The 23,340-nt window shown below is 34.6% G+C and overlaps 1 protein-coding gene across 1 annotated transcript; it reads left to right on the top strand.

The window, feature by feature from the left end:
• Window positions 1-161: 161 nt before the first annotated feature.
• Window positions 162-20,921, top strand: spo11 (SPO11 initiator of meiotic double stranded breaks). The gene is made up of 14 exons (XM_051096236.1): window positions 162-343; window positions 444-557; window positions 1,313-1,401; window positions 3,444-3,510; window positions 3,973-4,081; window positions 4,185-4,271; window positions 4,583-4,619; window positions 7,335-7,444; window positions 7,518-7,617; window positions 9,607-9,644; window positions 11,624-11,700; window positions 15,938-16,049; window positions 16,163-16,312; window positions 20,492-20,921. Exons 1-13 carry the CDS (start codon window positions 252-254, stop codon window positions 16,280-16,282), a joined length of 1,152 nt encoding a protein of 383 aa, XP_050952193.1. The 5' UTR covers window positions 162-251; the 3' UTR covers window positions 16,283-16,312; window positions 20,492-20,921.
• Window positions 20,922-23,340: the final 2,419 nt, after the last annotated feature.

The following is a 23,340-nucleotide window of genomic DNA, read 5'->3' as shown; positions in this document are numbered from 1 at the left end:
TCTCTAAGCAGATTATTTGAACAAAATAACAAAAGCGTGTTTAGCATATTCAGTAACGTTAGTCTCACCTTCGATTGTTTTCTCCCAGCCGTTAATTTTATTTAAAAATTAATTGATTTGATAGCGTCATCAGTTCTGACGCTAATACGCTAACGCTAACTTCCTGCAAACCGTTAACTGTTTACAACTCACGAACAAACAAACGGCGACTAACACAGCGAGACAAAACATTTGTCAGATAGTTAATTTAAATGGCTGACCAGTTTACTGAGGTAGATAAGTTAAGAGAGACGCTGCGGGAGAGTTTGGAAATGACTGACAAACCCCAGGAGGACATCAGCAGGTGACAGCAGGAGCAGAAATATCATGTTTTATTTCTAGTTTACCTCCATTCTGGACTGTTTGGGCATTATAGTTGTATATAACCTCTCCGCCATCCACAGACAGGATGTTTTGACGCGCATTGAAAGAGTTATTCAGACGATAGTCATCACCGTGTCTAAAGGTGAAGCACCTGTGCTGAGTGTGATGAATAGATCCAGCTGGGCCAATGTCAGGTGTGTGTGTCTCATGTTTATTTATAAAGCCTAATTAAAACATTCAGCTCTATGTATCTATCTGTCTATCTATCTATCTGTCTGTCTGTCTTCATTTGAACCTTTATCCTTTTAAATAAAGTAACTTACTGGCTCTAAATAGGTGTTATTTCATGAGAGGATTAACCCACCTCCCCCTCTCTCTTTTGGACATAGACTTAAATCCTCTGAAGAGGTTTTCACTGCACACTGTGTAATAGCTCTTGTGCAGAACAAAGAAAACTGTCTGGTCAGATCTACATCAACCCTCCCTAAGGCTTAAAGCACGTTTCATCTGGGCCCCTCTGAGGCCAGGGGCCTGACAACTTGGAGAATGACTCGGCTTTTGGCATATTGCTGTTATAAAGGCATCCTCCGGGCAAGCGAAATGACTAATAGTTTTAATAGCAGATATAAGAACGAAACACTCATTTAAGTGACTTATTCCATCCCGTGCAACAATAAAACAAAAATAAAACCTCACAGTACTTTTTTTCCAAGAGCAGCATTTGGTTATGATCATCATTAGGTTTCTTTGATGAGACATCGAGATGTTTTTTCCCATGAGACATTTCACCCGTACACCCAGACATGAAGTAACTCCTGAAGTCATCTTCATTTCTTGTGCATATTTCAGAGCATGTTATGACTTAACTGATATTAGCCAAAAACTAATTGTCAGAAGATAAAGAAGAGGAAATGGAAATGAGTAAAACCCATGTTGATATTGCTTTCAGATTTCATAAGTCTGTTGGTTTGGTGCTGAAGGAAGATGTCTCTGTGAAGGCTCTCCGATGTGACTGCCCTTCATCAGCCACCAGATTTGGTAAAATCACCCTGGATTACATGTTTTAACATATACATTTACACATAAATGAAAGGGGACATTGGATGCCCGTTTTCTACAAGTTCGTATGAACATACTTTAGTTAAATTCCTCAGTGGTTGTGCAAAACAGCACCTTTTTACCTCGTCAAAAACAGCTCTGTTCACAGTGACCCGTTTCGGTGCATAGCTCTTTAAATGATAATGAGCTACTGCTCTGTCCACCCCCCTCTTCTGTTTTTTGTATATTCGGTGTGACAACAATGACTGTATGATTTTGAGATCCATCTTTTCACACTGAGAACAACTGAGGGACTCATATGCAACTATTACAGAAGATTCAAACACTCACTGAAGGTCCACCCCAGAAGGAAACACTATGCATTAAGAGCCAGGGGGTGAATACTTTTTGAATTTGAAGAGCTGGGTTAAACTGAACTTATTTTGTCTTTTGGGAAACATGTAAGTATCTTTTGTAGCTTCTGAAGATCAGTACTAAAAATGTAAAAATACCAAAAAAAATGTATGATATAGCCAAAATAAGAAAAATGTACACATAGTTTTTCCTTCTGGAGCATCAGTGAGTGTTTGAACCTTCTGTAATAGTTGCATATGAGTCCCTCAGTTGTCCTCAATGTGAAAAGATGGATCTCAAAATCATACAGTCATTGTTGGAAAGGGTTCAAATACACAACAATGCTGAAAAAAAAACAAAGAATTTGTGGGACCTGAAGGATTTTTCTGAAGAACAGCAGCAGTTTAACTGTTCAGGACAAAAAAAAACACAGCTGTGGATCATTCAAGTGTATGTAAATGTATGTATGTATGTTGAACAGGGTCATTTTTATAAATTCAACTATTTTTTTTTTTTTTTTTTTTTTTTTGTGGACTATATGTAAACGTCTTTTATGTGAAATATCTTATTCAGGTCAGTACTAAATAAACAATAACATGCATTTTTTTATGATCCCTCTTATTTTGGTAAAATAATTAACATTTTGCATATTCTGCAAGGTGTATGTAAACTTTTGACTTCAACTGTATATGTGACCCTGGACCACAAAACCAGTCTTAAGTCGCTGGGGTTTATTTGTAGCAATAGCCAAAAATACATTGTATGGGTCAAAATTATAGATTTTTCTTTTATGGCAAAAATCATTAGGAAATTAAGTAAAGATCATGTTCCATGAAGATATTTTGTAAAATTCCTACTGTAAATATATCAAAACCTAATTTTTTATTAGTAATAGACATTGTTAAGAAATTTATTTAGACAACTTTAAAGGCAATTTTCTCAATAGTTTGATTTTTTTGCACCATCAGATTCCAGGTTTTCAAATAGTTGTATCTCGAACAAACATTGTCCTATCCTAACAAACCATACATCAATGGAAAGCTTATTTATTTAGCTTTCAGATGATGTATGCATCTCAATTTTGAAACATTGACCCTTATGACTGGTTTTGTGATCCAGGGTCACATATATCTAAACTTCCAGCTGTCACTGTAAAGTAATCTGACAGTTTTTACACTTTTTTTGCCTGACAGACAATAAAACACAAAAAAAATAGACTTACATTAAAACATAGACTGAGTCATATATAGAGACCAAAATATACCCTAAGTAAGAAATCTGTAGAAAAACTGAAAAAGTACTGGTCATTTTCTGCCAGGAAATTATCAGTTAAGTTAAGAGCACTAAGAGCAACAATGCAATGTGCAATTCAAAATACAGGTAAAACACCTGTGAAAAAAACAATTCGGAAAATTCCTGTTTGGCCTTATTTTTATAGACTTCTCTTGGAGTGTATCATAGAGGCTCTTTTGCTTTGGGCCAGTAAGTAACCACTCATAACATCCTAGCAACTACATAGCAACACACTAAAAACCACTAAGAGCATCTTAGAAACCATACAGCAGCCTTATGGCAACCACTCACAAATAGCATTGCGGTAGTGAGTTTTGAACCGGCAAATAATGTGAAATTCTAGTTGAACTAATATTGTCAGCTATGACTGTATCTGATGTGTTTCTGTTTTACAGCCCTGATTCTGAAGCTCTTGTCTGTTATTTACAAACTTGTACAAAGTGACTCCTATGCTACTAAAAGGTAAGTGATATGTGGTCAGCATTTATGTTTACAATTTTTATTCAACTTTTTACACTTGGTCTTGTGTTGAGACAAATCCATTTGACATATTTTCTTCCATAAAAATGCTAGAAGAATGAGTAAAATGCTGTGTAAAATAGTTTTAGATGGAGACCAGCTTGTCGCACTGCAGGACTTTTCAAAACTATTTCATGTCAGCTACCCAAAATCTACATTTTGGCGAGTTTTACTCCAGCGCCTTTTAGTTATTACCTGTTTCATGTCTAAATATTTAACATTTTTGTCAGCTTTTGCAGAGCGTTTCATTCGAACCACCTGTGGGTATAAGTGATGATCTGATTATAAATCAGCGAACAGCATCATAAATCATCTGACATAGGGAGCAGGTGGAACCTTTGATTTTTATGACGTGATTTGTCAAGTGCACCTGTGCGCTGAAATGTTTTTTTTTCTATCCGTCAGGGACATATACTATAATGATCCACAGCTGTTTGGGTCACAGACGACCTTGGATTCCATCGTGGATGACGTTTCGTGCATGCTCAAGGTTCCTCGCAGAAGTTTGCATGTGGTACGTGCATGTGCCTCTGTCTTTTATACACTCGCTCGACTTTTACGTATGCACTAAAGAGAATGCGTTCAAAGTAAATCACTTTTTTTAATAATCCTCACAGCTTGCAACATCCAAAGGCTTCATCTCAGGAGCTCTGTGTTATTTAGAGGAAGATGGCACAAAGGTGGACTGCAGTTCCAGCTCCACTGTGAGTCCAGATCGCCTTTCTGTGAAACTCACTTAATGCTCACTGTATGGCAGTGCATGATTTATATAATCCCATTTTGCCCACAAGCATGCATCTGTAATTCTACTAGCAACATTTTTAGACTGTATCTGTCAAACATTCACATCAGTTTAACTCTAATGCTGTTCCACTTTACCACTGGCCTGACACAGCATTCTGAATCCACTCAGTCATTTTATCTCTTTGAAGCTATGAGTTTGTTTTTCCATACAAGACTATTTTTGCTGTGAAATATGAAATGTTTTTATAATTCTGTTCTTTTTTCTTCCTAGGCGGTTCCGGTGTCTTCCAACGTTAATGGGATCAGAAGTATCCTTCCTGTTTACTTTAACCATGTCATTACGTGAATGCCACCCTACGCCCTTGTGGTGATCTATCTTTCTGTTTGTCTCTAAAGCCCTGTGTGGACCAGTTGTGTTAGTATTATTCATATACTATTATAGTATTTATTCATATTTTTAATTATATGTTATTTTAAAATAATCATCTTACATTTTTTATTGTAATTTTAGTAATTTTATGTGCTTTTTTAATAGAATCGATTACATATAAATATAGATATTTGTATACATACATATTTATTTATGTATTTATTTTTTTTAATAAATATTCCATTTAGCATTAAGTAATTTTCATTTCAGTTTTTATTATTTTTAGTACTTCAGTACAACTTCAGTTAGTTGGCATTAAAGGAACACTGCACTTTTTTGAAAATAGGCTCATTTTCCAACTCCCCTAGAGTTAAACAGTTGAGTTTTACCGTTTTTGAATCCATTCAGCAGATCTCGGGGTCTGGCGGTAGCACTTTTAGCATAGCTTAGCATAGACCATTGAATCTGATTAGACCGTTAGCATCTCACTCAAAAATGGCCATATATAATGACAATATTTTTCTTATTTAAAACTTGACTCTTCTGTAGTTACATCATGTACTAAGACTGACAGAAAATGAAAAGTTGTGATTTTCTAGGCTGATATGTCTAGAAACTATATAGCGAAATAATCAAGGAACTTTGCTGCCGTACCATGGGTGCAGCAGGCACAATGATATTACGCAGCGCCTGAAAGTGACCGGAGCTAAGTTTGTGTAGATGCAGAGTTGACGGCTGTGTAATATCATTGCACCTGCTGCACCCATGGTACGGCAGCAAAGTTCCTTGATTATTACACCAGAATGAGAGTATAGTTCCTAGACATATCAGCCTAGAAAATCTCAACTTTTCATTTTTTGTTCATCTTTGTACACGATGTAAGTACAGAAGAGTCAAGTTTTAAATATGAAAAATATCAAAACTCTTTGGTCATTTTTGAGCGAGATGCTAACGATCTAATCAGATTCAATGATCTATGCGAAGTTATGCTAAAAGTGCTACTGCCAGACCCCGAGATCGGCTGAATGGATTCGAAAACAGTAAAAATCAACTGTCTAAATACAATTAGTATTTTCAAAAAAAGTGTATTGTTCCTTTAACTTAATATTTTTTCAACTTCATTTTAATTACCAAAAATTATTTTAAATAGTTTTAGTTAACAATAACAACACTGATTTGGACGGAAATTGTCTTACAGAGGGACATCTTGTCTGAATCAGAAATGTCTGATTTTCTCCCCCCACCCAAGACAAAATTTTGGACATCTGACTACTGCCAAGTGCCTTACAATGGAAGTCCGTTTCTCCACTGAATTAAAAAAAAAAAAAGATAATTGCAACTTTTTATCTCACAATTCTGACTTTTTTTCTCACAAACTGCAAGTTTACATCTCATAATTTAGACTTTTTTTTAGAATTGCAAGATAAACGTGCAGTTGCGAGTTATTAAGTCAAAATTGCGAGACATAAATTCCAATTCTGAAAAATAGAGTCAGAATTGTGAGATATAAACTTCCAATTATCAGTCCTTTTTTTCTCCCCTCAAAACTGGACTTTATAACTCACAATTGCAAGTTTATATCTTACAATTCTGAGAAAAAAAAAAAAGTCAATTGCAAGATAAAAGTCAGAATTACAAGATACAAACTCGTATTTGCAAAAAAAACCCTCAGAATTGTGAGTTTATATCATACAATTCTAACTTTATAACTCGCAATTGTGAGTTTGTATCATGCAGTTATGAGAAAAAAAAGTCAGAATTGTGAGATAAAAAGTGGCAATAACCTTTTTTATTTTTTATTCAGTGGTGGAAACCGGCTTCCATACTTCAGTTGTTCTGTGCTGTGATGTGCAGATGTTTGGCACAATGGAGGCTTGTATCACAGAAATTTTTGAAATGATTCATATTAAAGTTACGTCACTGCTGCACAAATGAATGAGAGCTTTTTAAAAGGGATAATTCACTGAAAAATGAAAATTCTGTCGTTTACTCACCCTTATGTTGTCCCTAGTGAAAAATAAATATATTAAAATGTATTTGAAATAGATTTATTTTATGCCAAGTATACTACAAATACATTTACATACTTATGTACCTAATAAAAATACTTTGCAATTGTAGTTTAAGTATACTAAACTGGTATACTTCAAGTCTGCTAAATTGGAATAACTAATTTTGTACTCAGTGCCTTTTAATTGTGTAGAAATAGTACAACTACATATATACTTACGTATATTTGTGCTAAAGTGGAACTGTTGTAAGGATACTTTAGGTACACTTTTAAATATCTTGCATTAGATATTATTCTAAGTTCATACAGTCCTCATCAATTGTGACATTTAAACACATTTTAGGCTTAATATTGAAAAATGTGCATTGTGCACAAGTAGTACTCCGAATAAAGTTTAATTATTTGTTTTAGGAAGTAAATATGTTAACAGATTTAAACTGTACTTAGTATAAAATAAATATATATTACTTTTTTACTAGGGGTTGTAAACTTGTATGACTTTCTTTCTTCTATGGAACATGAAAGAAGGGATTTTGAAGAACACTTGTAAACTTTAATATTTAAAAATTTTGCACTTTTAAAGATTATATGATCATTATACTCTCTGTTGTATTATCTGTTGCATTCCTCAGCAGTGAAAAGACATTGTATCAGCTGCAAAATTCATTCTGATAGTGGAGAAGGATGCAACTTTCCAAAGACTACTGGACGATGACTTTTGTACCAGACTTTCTCCCTGCATCATTATAACTGTGAGTGTCATTGTTAGATCAGTACTAGTGTGTGTTTTCAAGGCCTGAATGTTTGTTTTTGTGGGTCCATCAGGGTAAAGGGGTGCCTGATGTCAACAGCAGACTGATGGTGAGGAAACTCTGGGACACGCTACACGTCCCTGTCTTTGCTCTGGTGGATGCAGATCCTCATGGTACAAACACACATACATGATCTCAGATGATTACTGAAGAAACAGTTCACCCAAAAAAAAAAACAAATTTTTTTAATTTGTTGAAAATGTACTCAAGTCATCCTAGATATGGATGAGTTGGTATATTTGTAGCAGTAGCCAAAATACATTGTATGGGTCAAAACTATTGATTTTTCTTTTATGCAAAAAAATAATTCGGATATTGAGTAAAGATCATGTTCCATGAAGATATTTTGTAGATTTCCTACTGTAAATATATCAAAACCTTTTGATTAGTAATGTGCATTGCTAAGAACTTCATTTAGGACATCTTTAACCTTTTAACTTTAACCTTTAACCTCTAACCTTTTTAGGACATCTTTAACCTTTTAAGGACATCTTTAACCTTTTAACTGTCACCGTCCCCACTTCACCATATTACAAATAAATCCTACATTTATTTAGACTCCTAAATAGATATTTCACCATATTTTTGTGTTACAAATCATGTAGAAAAAGTAATAGATTAATATATGTCAAGAGTGCAACTTAAAAAAATCTACATCATAACATGAGTTTTGACCTTTGTCACAAAAGATTTTCTTCATTGCCGTTTTCCCTATCACGTTTTAGAAATCATAAGAAATTATATATCAGTTCAAAACTTAAAATCTCAAAATTCATCATTTGAAAGGCATTTTAAAATCAGACATTGCATTACCACAGAAAATGTACATTAAAATCATATTACAAAACTTTTTCATTCATGAATTATAAAAATTCTAAGTCTTACATTTTTTAACAAAACACAAACTTTAAAAAAATACAATTTTCCTCCCTTTAGATTCCAGATTTTCAAGTAGTTGCATCTCAGCCAAATATTGTCATATCCTAACAAACCATACATTAATGGAAAGCTAATTTAAAAAAAAAAAAAAAAGTTGACCCTTATGACTGGTTTTGTGGTCCAGGGTCACTTTTGGAGAAATGCTCACTAATGGATCATCTGCAGTGAATGGGTGCCGTCACAATAAGAGACCAAACAGCAAATAAAAACATCATAAGTAATCCACACCACTCCAGTCCATCAGTTAAAATCTTGTGAAGTGAAAAGCTGCGTATTTGTAATAAATCCATTATTATATAAGATGTTTTTAACTTCAAACCATTGATTCATGCTAAAATATGAGTCCTCTATCCATAATATTGCTTTCCCCAGTGAAAAAGTTGTCTGAATCAGGAGAAAAATATGCACAGATCAAGCAGTGTTCCAACAGATATTAGAGGACTTTTTTTACTGAAGGAAGCGTTATTATGGATTATGGATTCATACTTTCACATTTTTAAAAATGATGGATTTATTACAAACATGCAACTTTTCACTTCACAAGACGTTAATTGATGGACTGGAGTGGTGTGGATTACTTGTGGATTATTGTGATGTTTTTATCAGCTGTTTGGACTCTCATTCTGACGGCACCCATTCACTCCATTGGTGAGCCAGTGATGTAATGCTATATTTCTCCAAATCTTTTCCTATGAAGACACATCTACATCTTGAGTACATTTTCAGCTCATTTTCATTTTGGGAAAACTATTTCTTTAATCGTGCCTACAGGGTCAAGCAAACTAAGTCTTGAATTATTCATTGTTAAGGTCACTGCACAAACATCATGTTCCCTGTAAAACGTCATTTAAACTCAAGTCAATGAACTATGAGCACACATGCGCTTAACGCAAAGACAACAAACACAGGCGTGCTCAGAACTGATGGTTTCTTTGAGAACAACCAGCCCTGAAGTGATTTTCATTTGTGGCAGCTCTAGTACAGTTTAGCATGAGCGTTGAGGCCCCTGCTATTTCTGACACTGTCATTATCAATGACTCCAGTGCTCTCTGTGCATGTGTAATGCTTTACTTTGTTCTAGGGTGAATTAAGCTGTCCCAAAGGATAATTGCAAGGGTATGTTGGTGATTGCAGAATCAGTCTCTCTCTCTTTTTTTTCCCAGGCATCGAGATCATGTGCATCTACAAGTACGGCTCACTGGTAAGTCCTGTTTCCTGCTATTTCTGTGCAATTTCCAGTGAGGCTTTTGCGTTGCGGCGACGTGTAATTATTCTTCTCTCTTTGTGGCAAGACAAAAAAGAGGAAGCACTCATTCATGAACTTAAAATTTACCCTGCAGAAAAAGTAAAGCGTTTCTACATGTGTGTGAGACACATCTGCAGAGTATGTGACTACTTTTTGGACGTTTAACTTGCATTCACATACTGAATCCCGCACGTAATGCATACTTATGTCATTTTACAATAAAAATATCTAAATATCCCTAAATATATTAAAAGTAAATAGTAAAAAATAATTAGATATTTATTTTTTAATCATGTACTTTAAAAATGTTATTATTATTTTTTACATTAAAATATTTTACATTTATTTTAGAAGCAAAGTTTGTATAATAATAAGGCAAAAAATATGTTTTCAGACAATCAACACTGCTGTTATAAAGTTTTGGGTTAGTAGGATTTTTTGTGTGTTTTGTTATGTTCACAAAGACTAAATCATGAATACAGTAAAACAGTAATATTATAAAATATTATTATAATTTTAAAAGTATTCTTTTCTATTTTAATATATTTTAAAATGTAATTTATTTAATGTTACATGATCTTTCGAAAATCATTCTAATATGTTGATTTGCTACTCAAGAAATATTTCTTTTTTTATTATCAGTGATGAAAAAATTGTGCTGCTTAATATTTTTGTGAAACAGTTATACATTTTTCAGGATTTTTTTGATGACTAGAAAGTTCAAAAGATTTAATTAAGTATTAAGTATTATTAAAAAAATATATTATATATATATATAAATATGCAATTTAAATATACATTGAAACTTTGCCAAATAAATATATACTTTAAGAATGTTTAGATATTTTTATTGAATTTTTTTGAGTGTTCAGCACATGAAAACATAAATGTAGTGACTAACGTTTCATACACTACCAGGCAAAGGTTTTTGAACAGTAGGATTTTTAATGTTTTTTAAAGAAGTCTCTTCTGCTCACCAAGCCTGCATTTATTTGATCCAAAGTACAACAAAAACAGTAAAATTCTGAAATATTTTTACTATTTAAAATAACTGCTTTCTATTTGAATGTATTTTAAAATGTAATTTATCCCTGTGATTTTAAAGCTGAATTTTTAGCATCATTACTCATTACATCAATCCTTCAGAAATCATTCTAATATTCTCATTTGCTGCTCAAAAAAATATTTATTATTATCATTATGTTGAAAACAGCTGAGTAGAATTTTTTCAGGTTTCTTTAATGAATAGAAAGTTCAGAAGAACAGCATTTATCTGAAATAGAAACCTTTATAACATTATAAATGTCTTTATCATCACTTTTGATCAATTTAAAGCGTCTTTGCTAAATAAAAGTATTAATTTCTATAATTTCAAAAAATAGACTGACTCCAAGCTTTTGAATGGTATATAGTATAATGTTACAAAAGCTTTTAATTTCAGATAAATGCTGATCTTTGGATCTTTCTATTCATCAAGGAATCCTGAAAAAATGTACTCAACTGTTTTAAATATTGATAATAATAATAATGCATGTTTCTTGAACAGCAAATCAGCATATTAGAATGATTTCTGAAGGATCGTGTGACACTGAAAACTGGAGTAATGATGCTGAAATTTTAGCTTTGATCACAGGAATAAATTACATTTTAAATTATGTCCAAATAGAAAGCAGTTATTTTAAATAGTAAAAATATTTCACAATTGCTGCTTTTGCTGTATTTTGAATCAAATAAGTGCAGGCTTGGTGAGCAGAAAATCTTACTGTTCAGAAACTTTTGATTGGTAGTGCTTGTTCCATCACACATCGTATAATTTGCTACACTCAGTTTGAATTTTCCAATACTCGGCTGCTTTAGTAAATCACGTAGGCTCGTTTTATGTCCTAAATGAGGTCTGTCCAGCTTTACGAACTCTAACTGTCATTTGTCCTCAGTCAATGGCCTTCGAGGCCCACAGTCTGACTGTCCCCAGTGTGCTGTGGTTGGGCCTCCTGCCTTCAGACATCCAGAGGTTTGGGAAAGTCAACTCATTACTCTGCTCTGTGGTTTGTGATTGAGGCTGGGCTTGCTCTGGTTTCCGTTTTCTGGGTTTTTTTGTTTTGGTTTTTGTTGCTGTTGCTGTTTTTTATTTCCTTCCTCTTGAAAGCTATTTTTAAGTGGATGTGTCAACTGTCATAGACCTTAGAAATCAGGACCTATTTTTAGGAATACAAAGTAGAAAGACATGTTAGTTGCAGTTGCTGGCACCACGTAGATGATACGTTAAACACTGGCTACTTTACAAGGTACACAGTCTAGTTTCGCTTTTGTCTCTTTTGTGCTTTTAAAAGTACAGGACGTGGGTAATTAATGCCACACTACCAAAAAATAATTATTCCATTGTGCAATTTTCCATCTTCCAATCCGGACGCAGCAGACTACTGCAATCTGGCATACTTTACTGAGTCTGTAAAACATCTCTCGGTCAAATTCTGTCCACGTTTTCATTCATGCCCAGTTACCACTTCAGATTAACGTCATCATTTGATCTGCCATGATGTATAGAAAATATACACGTAAAATCTGGTTACTACCAGCACAAATAGCACTTGATCAATCGATATAATAAACCTCATTTTCAGTGCAGCGTTTACATAAAATAATGACTTAGATTCTGGATCGTAATCTGGATTGCTGGTTTTTGTACTGAAATGCACAGACTACGTGTACAGATGGCCAGCTGTTTAGTGAATTCGTCGCAGCGTGCATCCAAAAAAGCACTGGAAACATCCTCAGGTATTTTCGTTCTGATTCCGACAGCATCAGCACATTCACGCTGCCAGCTTCCTGCTCCACCTCATCCCAGAAACACAACTGGACTGGATCCTACACGTGTGCATGCGATTGCAATGCACTGATGTCATCTTTGAGAAAAAGCATGATTTGTGGAACAACCCACTTAAAATCTACATGAAATTAAAAACAGTTGTTTTGGCCGATTACTGATTCTACTGCACAAGTGTATTGGATTTAATAGACTAGGTAGTGTATTTCAGTTTTCAGTTTTAATCTGCCGCAGTGAACAGAATAAAAGAACAGAGCGGATTCTGGCCTTTTCTTAACAAAATGCTATTGTAAAGCAAGTTTATTTTAATATTTGTGCCTGCTAAAATGTGAGCACATCAGTTGCTTCCAAGATCTGGAAACCAGCACATGGTACATCCAAGTTTTGTTCAACATCTGCGACAGTTTATGATCATGTCTGAATGCTTAAAGGAATGATGACAACTAAAATTAATTTCAATTCGTCAGAAATGTGAAGCTTATAATTTTATAAAAACATTGTTTCATTAAAACATGTATTATTTGAGCTGTTAAAGGATAAGTCCACTTCCAGAACAAAAATAGACAGATAATGTACTCTTTCTTCAGTCGTAAACAAATTATGTTTTTTGAAGAAAACATTTCAGTATTTTTCTCCATATAATGGACTGATATGGTGCCCCGAGTTTAAACTACCAAAATGCAGTTTCAATGCGGCTTCAAATGATCCCAAATGCAGTTGTAAACGATCCCAGCTGAGGAAGAAGGGTCTTATCTAGCAAAACGTTTGGTTATTTTCATGAAAATAATACAATTTATATACTTTTTAATGTCAAACGCTCGTCTTGTCTTACTCTGCCTGGACTGTTTTTTTTCGGTTCATGACAGTTAGTGTATGTCGGAAAACTCCCATCTCATGTTCTCCCTCAACTTCAAAATCGTCCTATAATCGCTGTTTTACCTTTTTTGTTAAGGGTGTTTGATCATCTTTGCATGTTCACTTTACAAAGACTGGGTCGGTGCTTCTGCAGTGATGTAGGATGATTTTGAAATGATTTTTGAAGTTGAGGAACAAAATACGATTGGAGTTTTTCGACATACCCTAACTGTCTTGAGTCAGAATACACAGAGTTCAAGGAGAGCAAGACAAGACGAGCGTTTCAGATTAAAAAGTATTTAAACTGTATTTTTTTCATGAAAATAACCGATCGTTTGCTAGATAAGACCCTTCTTCTTCAGCTGGGATCGTTTACAACTGCATTTGTGATCGTTTGAAGCCGCATTTAAACTGCATTTAGGAAGTTCAAAATCGGGGCACCATATCAGTTCATTATATGGAGAAAAATGCTGAAATGTTTTCTTCAGAAACATAATTTCTTTACGACTAAAGAAAGAAAGACATGAACATCTTGGATGACAAGGGGGTGAGTATTATTTGTAAATTTTTGTTCTGGAAGTGGACTTGTCCTTTAAGTTGTTTTTATTATTTTTAGGCTTTAGGATTAAGATGAAATTGTCAAGCAAGTTGTAAAATTGGATTTAACTGGATTTCCACAGAAGAGATTATAAGAAATTTATTTTTAAACGACTTGCATCTTTACATCATTGTAAATGCCTTACTGTAACAGATTTTGCCTTTAAAATAAAAAAAAAAGAGATAAACCTTGTGGAAAGTGCACTTAGGTGTATTGAATGTGCATTTGTAGTGTATACTACCAATCAGAAGTTTTTTAATGTTTTTAAGGAAGTCTCTTCTGCTCACCAAGCCTGCATTTGTTTGATCCAAAGTACAGCAAAAATAGGACAATTTGAAATATTTTTACTATTTGTAATAACTTATATTTATTTGAATATATCTTAAAATGTAATTTATTCCTGTGATTTCAAGCTAAATTTTTAGCATCATTACTCCAGTCACATGATCTTTCAGAAATCATACAAATATTCTGATTTGCTGCTCAAAAACCATTAATTATTAATAGTTTGTTAAAAACAGCTGAGTATATTTTTTTCAGGTTTCTTTGATGAATAGAAAGTTAAAAAGAACAGCATTTATCTGAAATAACATCTTTGTAACTTTTTAAATGTCTTTATCATCTCTTTTCATCAATTTTAAAGCATCTTTGCTAAATTAAAGTATTAATTATACTGACTCCAAGTTTTGAATGGTTTAATGTTTAATATTACAAAAGCTTTTTATTTCAGATAAATACTGATCTTTAAATCTTTCTAGTCATCAAAGAATCCTGAAAAAATGTAATGTTTTAAATGTTGCTAATAATAATAATAATAAAATATTTCTTGAACAGCAAATCAGCATATTAGAATGATTTCTGAAGGAACATGTGACACTGAAGACTGGAGTAATGATCAAATCATATTTAGCTTTGATCACAGGAATAAATTACATTTTCCAATATATAGAAAACTGTTATTTTTAAATAGTAAAAAAAGTACATTGTACTGTTTTTGCTATACTTTGGATCAAATAAATGCAGGCTTGGTGAGCAGAAGAGACTTCTTTAGAAAACATTACAAATTTTACTGTCCAAAAACTTTTGACTGGTAGTGTATATTTAAAAAGTAGACTAAAACTGTACTTGCAGATAATATAATTATTAATGACATTATTACTTTTGACATTATGACCTACTTTTAACTTTGTAGTAATGTTTAACAAATTGTTTGACTTCAAAGTACATTTTAAATCATTATGTTTTAATAATATGTTTATGCTTTAAAGAAGTGTACTTGTTTTGACGTGAACATACTAAAGCACATGTGAAGTACTTAATTATAGACTGTAGTGTTATTAAATATTACATTTAAACATAATATATTTTGAATATACTAAATTGCAGCTTCATTATTACAACTGTGTAATTATAGTTAAATACATGACATAAAAGTTTTAATAGAAATGACATTAAAGTGTATTATACCTTTCCATAAATGCTTGTCAGTACACTTTACCCATATTTCAAAGATAATAAAAGTAATTATGAAACTGCATAGAGATGTAAGAGTCCTGGTTACTGTAAGTGGGTCAAACGCACTCTGAAGTTCAACTGCATTTAAAACATAAATTTAAACTATAATACATTTTCGTGCAATTGCAATTTAAAGTCTGAAAACATTACAGTTCTGACATAAAGACAAAGTTCACCCAAAAATGGAAATTCTGTCAAGTTGTCCCAACTGTTTCTGCTGCAAGGGAAATCAGCTTACTTAACACTTAACTTGAATATTGAATATCCAGAATATTTCTACCTTACTTCCAGTCACATGATTTTCCATTTGACACTGTTTGCATCAGCTAACACCAGTACTAAATAAAGTGGCCAGTGAATATATGTAGGTGTAAATTGCTTAGATCATGTTTGTGTGAGGATTGCTGTAAATGCATAAGTTCTCATGGTGTCTATACACGTATATGGCTGTCACAGGTACAGAGTCCCAGAGGAAACAATTATTCCATTTTCTCAAGCGGATGAGAGAAAAATCAACAGCTTGAGGAGCAGAGCCTACATCACCTGCCAACCTGCCTGGGAGAGAGAGGTGCCTCGTGCAGTGCTTGTCATTTTAAGATTTAACAAAAGCAACAGAAGATATCCCCGAAGATGTTTGTGTTTGGCAGGTGATGTAATGTATGTGTTTGTGTAATTTCTCAGGTGGAAACAATGCAGAGGCTGAAGCAGAAAGCTGAGATACAGTCCCTGGCATCCATTGCGCCACATTTCCTCACTCGAGTCTACCTGCCAAACAAACTGCGCTATGGAGGCTGGATATGAGCATCTGCCGCCCTCTGCTGGCACATATATGTGAGTTTTGCATGAATTGCGTGATTTAATACTGCGCAGATGTTCCAGTGTGTTCTTACTGAGTGTTAGATGTTATGCTAGATATCTGTCACCCTAGACTGTGAGTTATGAACTCAGATATGGCATAAATCATTTGAGCCGTTATGCTGAAACTACTCTGGAATGTCACATATTTCCTTTGGCTGTGAATGTAGTGCAACGGAATAACCTAAATAAACGAACCCTTCCCTTTCTTTGGGAACTTCCTTATGAAACAGACTGATTATTTCAAGTAATAAAGAACTAAACTCTATAATGGCTGGTGTATTGCAAGATAGTATTTAGGTTAATAATTATTTACATTAAAAAGTACGGTAAATATAAAGGGATAGTTCACTCAAAAATTAAAATTCATGACAATTCAGTCATTAATTACTTACCCTCATGTCAACATATATGACCATTGTTTATCTTCAGAACACAAATTAAGATATTTTTGATGAAATCCGAGAGCTTGGACAGCAATGCAACTAACAACGTTTAAGGCCTAGAAAGGTAGTAAGGACATCGATAAAATAGTCCATGTGACATTAGTGGTTCAAATGTAATGTTATGAAGCTAGATGAGAATACTTTTTGTGCACGAAGAAAAAAAAATTTTCCCGTGTCTTATGTTTGCTTTCTTTGCACATAAAAAGTATTCTCGTATCTTCATAAAATTACTGTTGAAACACATTTTAAGACATTTACTACTTTAAACGCACAATATGTACGTTTGCGCCACTAGAGGGCGCATATTCAAAACAAATGAAGAACCAAAGGTGTAGTTTGATGACGCCTTAATTGAGTGTGAAATCATTGGAGTTGTTGGAGTATTGGAGTCTTCATCCCCACAGCTGATGCAATCCGTCAGGACTCGGGCAAAAATCATGTCCATGGATGAGCATGTATTAAAGATTTAGTATGTATTAAAGACGGCTCAAATTACGTATTTAGTATATATTATTACAGCTTGAACGGTTGCATCCGAAAGCTCAAGACAGGAAGGTATCAAGGCATGTCCAAATACAAATTTCATTTCACTTCACTTTCGTCATTGATAGGTGACGTAATGACACAGTCTGTTACACTAGTTAAAATTGCTTATTTCTCTGGATTTAAACATTCTTCAAAACATTTGGTGTAATGTACACAAGTCAGCAAAATATATAACACTCTTCATAGTGTTGGGTTCGAGTCCACCTAAGTTGAGTCCAAAATGGGCCGAGTCGGACACAAGTCCGAGTCCCAAAGGGCCGAATCCGAGTCCAAGGAAACACTACTGTTTGTCAGTATCTTAACATTGTTTTAACCCAAAGGTTTCCCAAACTCGGTCCTGGAGGGCCGTGTGCTACAGAGTTTAGCTCCAGCCCCAATTAGACACACCTGAAGCTAATCAAGCTTTTACTAGGCATACTAGAAACCCCCTGGCAGGTGTGTTGAGGCAAGTTGGAGTTAAACCAAGGACGAGGGCACCCCTGTTTTTCACCTTTACAACTTGAAAAATGCAATGTCAGTTGAAAAGCTAAAAGCAAAGAAAAGCAAACCTCTAGTGGATCTTGCCATTTTGATTTTTGATTTCTTAACATCTCATAATAAGTGTCCATGCTCTGCTTAACAAACCTAAAGTCATGTAACAGAAGTTATTGCTGACTTATGTCAAATTCAAGGGTGGGGGTAAAGGAGTAGGTATCTTGGTGAATGGGACCTTAAGAGCAGAAAATGTATCTCTTTTATTTCTGATTGTGGCTGTGTGTGTTTTGCGTTTTATATGACTTTTTTTTCTTGGATGAAAATGAGGCTGTGAGGGATAAACCTAGTCTTTACAATGGTACACACAGTGTGTAAAGCCCTACATATACTTTCCATAAGTCACAGCAAACTCACACCTGTTTTATTTTTGAATGCATTTATAGTTACATTAATTACAATAAATTACATTATATAAAGAAAATTTGATGATGTGCCATTGATTTATCAGAAAATCACCCAAGGTGGTTTTGGACCCATTAAAACTATTGCTGCAATGATGTTAGAAAAATCATTTTTCTTTGAAGCTAGAAACTGCCACCATATTTAAAAAATAATAATAATTTTAATACAGCAAAAAATAATCAACTAATGTAAGTAAAACATTCTCAAGCTTACTGAAGGCAAGTAAACACTCCAAGTAGGCCTATTACTTACAAACAAAAGGATAAAAAAAATATTAATCAAAAATACAAATGAAATAATATTTTTAAGAAGTAGAATCTTTTTTAATATATATATATATATTTTAGGTAGGTCTATCTAAAGACTATTACAGAAATAGACTACAGACATTTCTTGTTAAATGTTAAAATAAAACACTGCAAAACCTTCACTGTATACATTAAACATGATTCTTATTAAAGTTAATAAGTGATTCAGTCAAGAAAAGTGAGTGATTTTCTCTTTTTCTGTTGTTGTTTGATCAATATTTATGACGCGGTCTGCGGCTGCAGGTTTACGCTGCTGTCGCTTTAAGATCTGACGCACGGATCAAATATTTTGATGCATCAGTATTTCTCCCAACTGTTCAGATTTACTTAAGACAAAAACGACTTAATTTACATGAATAGTCTCTAAGACGAGCATGTGTGTAGCAGTAACAGACCCTATTAGAAGCGAAAGAGAACTCGGCATTCGCGCACTGACCTGTGAGCGCGCTTTGAATGTGTGCGCACATAAACCCGTCGGCTTTCAAGTAGCCTACTGGACAAGACTTAAAAACACGTGCAAATACTAAATATCACTTTCGTGATAATGCATCGAGTCAGTGACATTCCGTCAACTGTCTCTGGACTCGGGTGGACTCGGCATATTTTCCGAATCCGAAATGCTCGAGTCCGAGTCAAGTCTGAGTAAAAATGCATCCGAGTCCGTGACAAGTCCGAGTCCCCTAAAATTGTACTCGAGACCGAGTACGAGTCCCCCAACTCTAACCATTTATATACTGTCCTAGGGGTTTTTGGATATTTTAATAAAAAAAAAAATCTTACATATTGCGCCTTTAACAGTATCTTTACTACCGTTCTAGGCCTTAAACGTGTCAGTTGTGTTGCTGTCTATGCAGGGTCAGAAAGCACTCAGATTTCATCAAAAATATCTTAATTTGTGTTCTAAAGATGAACGGTTTGAAACAACATGAGGGTGAAGTACTTAATGACAGAATTTTTATTTTTGAGTGAACTATCCCTTTAAATATTTAAATGATAAATATTTTAATTAGACTTACGATGGACCCTTTTCACAAGCCTGTGATGACGCGTTTCAACGGTCATCATCATCATAAATCCTTTAAAGTTTTTTTATATTTTGATTTTTAAAAATATGTATGTACATTTATAACATTATATGTTGTATTATATCACCTTTTCATCAAGTTACAAAAAACTAGTTAAGGCTACGCGAGGGTGTTTCTAATACCGCGTCTATGGGAGGGACGGTAAATTTGACATTGTTCTCTTTTTTTTTTTTTTTTTTTTTTTTTTTTGGAGAAAACTTTGATTGAAAGTCGAGAAAACACTATCGTGTCGTTTTTCTTTTGCTATTTGAGCAAAAGGGAATGCAAAAAATATATTTGTGGTACTCTCCCATTCACTGCTCTCGGATTTTACCAAACTATGACGACTTCCGCTATGAAAAACCCGGAAATGTGAGAAAGGTCCATTATGCCCAGAAATTGTGATTAACTGTTAAAACTATTCTTCCATTCAGAAGCAACTGGTGGTTTATTGTATTAATATGTTTCTGTGTCGCATTTATTTTTATTAATTTATTCGGTTTTTTGTTGTTGTTGTTGTTGTTGTTGTTGTTGTTGTTTTTTAACAATTTCGAAAAATGAGTGAAGTTCTTGGGTGTTTGACAGTCCTGTGGCTGGTAATCATGAAATTCACAGCTCTTATGTAGCGCCAGAGGGCGCTGTTTACTCGCTGTTAAAACACGACACGCCTTGACCCACTCTTATTCTCAGGTTGTGAGTTTTAAGTAAATACTAATAACAATTCGCGGAATATTATAGTGCAGCTTATTTTTATTTTTATTTTATCATAATTTCGCTATATGCAGTAAAAAGTAACATTTTTTTTTGAAGCATGCTTCATACCGTTTTCTTAATACGTTATTTGATTAATTTCAGGACGTTGAGGTCTCGTGTCCTCCAGATGACATTATCTGTCTGGCCTCAGTCCGACTGCAGTGCCTGCGAACTTCCTCATTGTGGTCCTGAGCCAATGATCTGATGCCTCGAGAAACTGACACGTTCAACAAATGAGCTACAAAATCAAGCCTGCAACACTTAAAGGAGGTCATCAAAAGTCCTCTTCCTTCTTTTCAGCAGATTCAGAAAATACTGATTGTCCACCAAAACAAGTCAAGCTAAATATCATATGAACGATTTTATTTCAAATGTATTGTATATGAGTTTTGCAAAGTTGCCACATGCTGTCTAAAGACATTTTACAGCTCTGATTTAAGTAGTTTTGTTCTTTTGTAGCATAAATCGTCAATTACATGAACAACATTTATCAGATTTAAAGGCACATGTAAGATTTAAGATTAAAATATTCAAAAACCACTAAAACAGTACTATGTAGTTTGCTGACTTGTGTACTTACATTATCCCAAATGTTTCCAAGAATGTTTAAATCAGAGAAATTTTAACTAGTGTATCAGACCGTGTTGACTCCGGCCAAAAGGGAGTCAATCCTATAGACTCCATGTTAAAAGACCATGTCAAAATGGCCAACTTTACAGCAGAAAAAAAAAAATGTTTACAGCCTGATACAAAAAGTGGTTTTGGTCTATATAGCTAATTGTGCCCTTCACGTCAACTGTGAGGGGGGTGAATTATTTATAACTCATCCATTTAAATTATATTAAGCCTTAAAGTTCTGCATAATTTAGGGTGTGGCCACTTGAGTGACAGGTGCTGTCACCACCATCGTGCTAGGCAGGCGTGGTTTCAGCAACCAGCCCCACCCACGTCCCGCCTCTTTGCCCATTTTTGATTTTGACCTGCAGTGAGGAGATTCCAAGATGGCGACGGCCGACTCCCGCCCACTAGGAGCTTTAGAAACCTACGGGTGACATCACGAACACTACGTTCATATTTAAAGTCTATGGTCGTGTATGGCGCTCGTCCTTCATTAGCAATGGCTCCAGCGTCCTCGTTTCGCTTCCATGACTTTCAGGCCCACCCTGCTTCCATAATACAGTGATCTTAATAAGTCTTTAATACATTAGCTCATCCTTGGACATGATTTGTGCCCGAGTTCCAACAGACTGCATTGGCTGTGGGGATGAAGACAATAACTCCCATAATTCCACACTCAATCATAGTGTCATCAAACTACGCCTTTAGTTCTGTGTTTGTTTTGAATATGCGCCCTCTAGCGGTGAAAACTGACATGTTTTGCCTTTAAAGGAAATAGTTCACCCAGAACTTTTAAACTGTTACTTCTTGCCAAAATAAGACTCCATAATCCATTATAACGCTTCTATACGTCTTCTCACATCAAAATCCACTGGCATAGATCTGTTTTTGCTTGTAAACAGTGCTTGATCGAGATGACATTTTTACGTTAGGAAGCAATATTATGGATTGTAAACTCATTTTTTATTGTTTTGATGGATTTGTTTCCTACAAACACACAGCTTTTTACTCACAAGATGTTAACTGATGGACTGGAGTGGTGTGGATTACTTGTGGATTATTGTGATGTTTTTATCTGCTGTTTGGACTCATTCTGACGGCACCCATTCACTGCTGATGATCCGTTAATGAGCAAGTAATGTAATGCTACATTTCTTCAAATCTGATCTGATGAAGGACTCATCTACATCTTGGATGGCCTAAGGGTGAGTACATTTTCAGCTAAATTATACATTTCAAAAAATGGTTACAGGGTTGCAAATATGACCTAAATGAAGCTGATAAATGTATATTTTTCATTTAAGAAGGTGGATGAAAGGTCTCATATCTTCCTGTGATAAAACAGGCCAGATGTGAGACCTAAACAGTACATGTTTCACATGCAGGGAATGAATGATACTTAACTACAAACTTCTAATAAGTATTATCTTGTGTACTGTAGGACTGGTAACAATTCAACCAGGCCTCACAGTGAATACATGATTATATATGGTACTACACAAGTCAAAAATACTCTGCAGTGGGTGAAAAAAGGTATCTTGAGTGCTTTTAGGTTGGGGGTTAAAGCGATGGGTAGAGACATTTGTCTGCAAACAAAGGGTCTTTCAGTCCCTTTCAGGTTTGAGAGGTGTGAACAACTGCAGGTCGCAGTCTTTGAGGCTGGAGAGGGTGCGAGGTCTCCATCAGTGCTCGACACCAAAGCCTTAATACTTAGCAAAGACGTGCCAATAAAGTCACTATGTCTCACTGTTCTCTGTTATCTTTGACGAATTTGCCAGCAGCCTTACTGTATACTGGATGTATAACCTCTCAAGATGTTTCACTTGTTGTGCTGTCTGTCTTCGAGAGCACTGAGGTCAAACTCGACTATAAGACAATTGCTGAGACAGAAGAGAGGAGCTGAATGCAGCACAATGCTGTGGAGCCTGCCTGCGCCTCGCTCTGACTTGTACCATTGTTGGTGTGGCATGTTAGACTGATAGATGGGTTGGACACTGGCATCTGCCATTGTGCATGAAGTTTAGTCTGATGTGTAAAGGGGAAGAGATGTAAACACACAGCAAATGTACACCAAACGGTATGTTAAAGATAATTCTCTCATCAATTTAATCACTTTCAGGACTGTTTTTGTCCTAAAACTGGGTCTAAGCATTTTTCACAGGACATTTAAAATACTTACCTACCAGTTAAAATGTGTCTATTAAATCAGTGAATCTCATCTGGTTTTAATCCAAGACCCAGACTTTACATTTTAAATAAAATAGTACTTTTTATTATTATTTTTTTCCTTTAAAAAATAGCCATTTCTTACCAACAATATATATATATATATA

This window comes from Labeo rohita, chromosome 23 (assembly GCF_022985175.1).
Source record: "Labeo rohita strain BAU-BD-2019 chromosome 23, IGBB_LRoh.1.0, whole genome shotgun sequence".
Taxonomy (NCBI): domain Eukaryota; kingdom Metazoa; phylum Chordata; class Actinopteri; order Cypriniformes; family Cyprinidae; genus Labeo; species Labeo rohita.
Note: the sequence above shows the minus strand (reverse complement) of the source record. Positions and strands in the feature narration are given on the sequence as shown.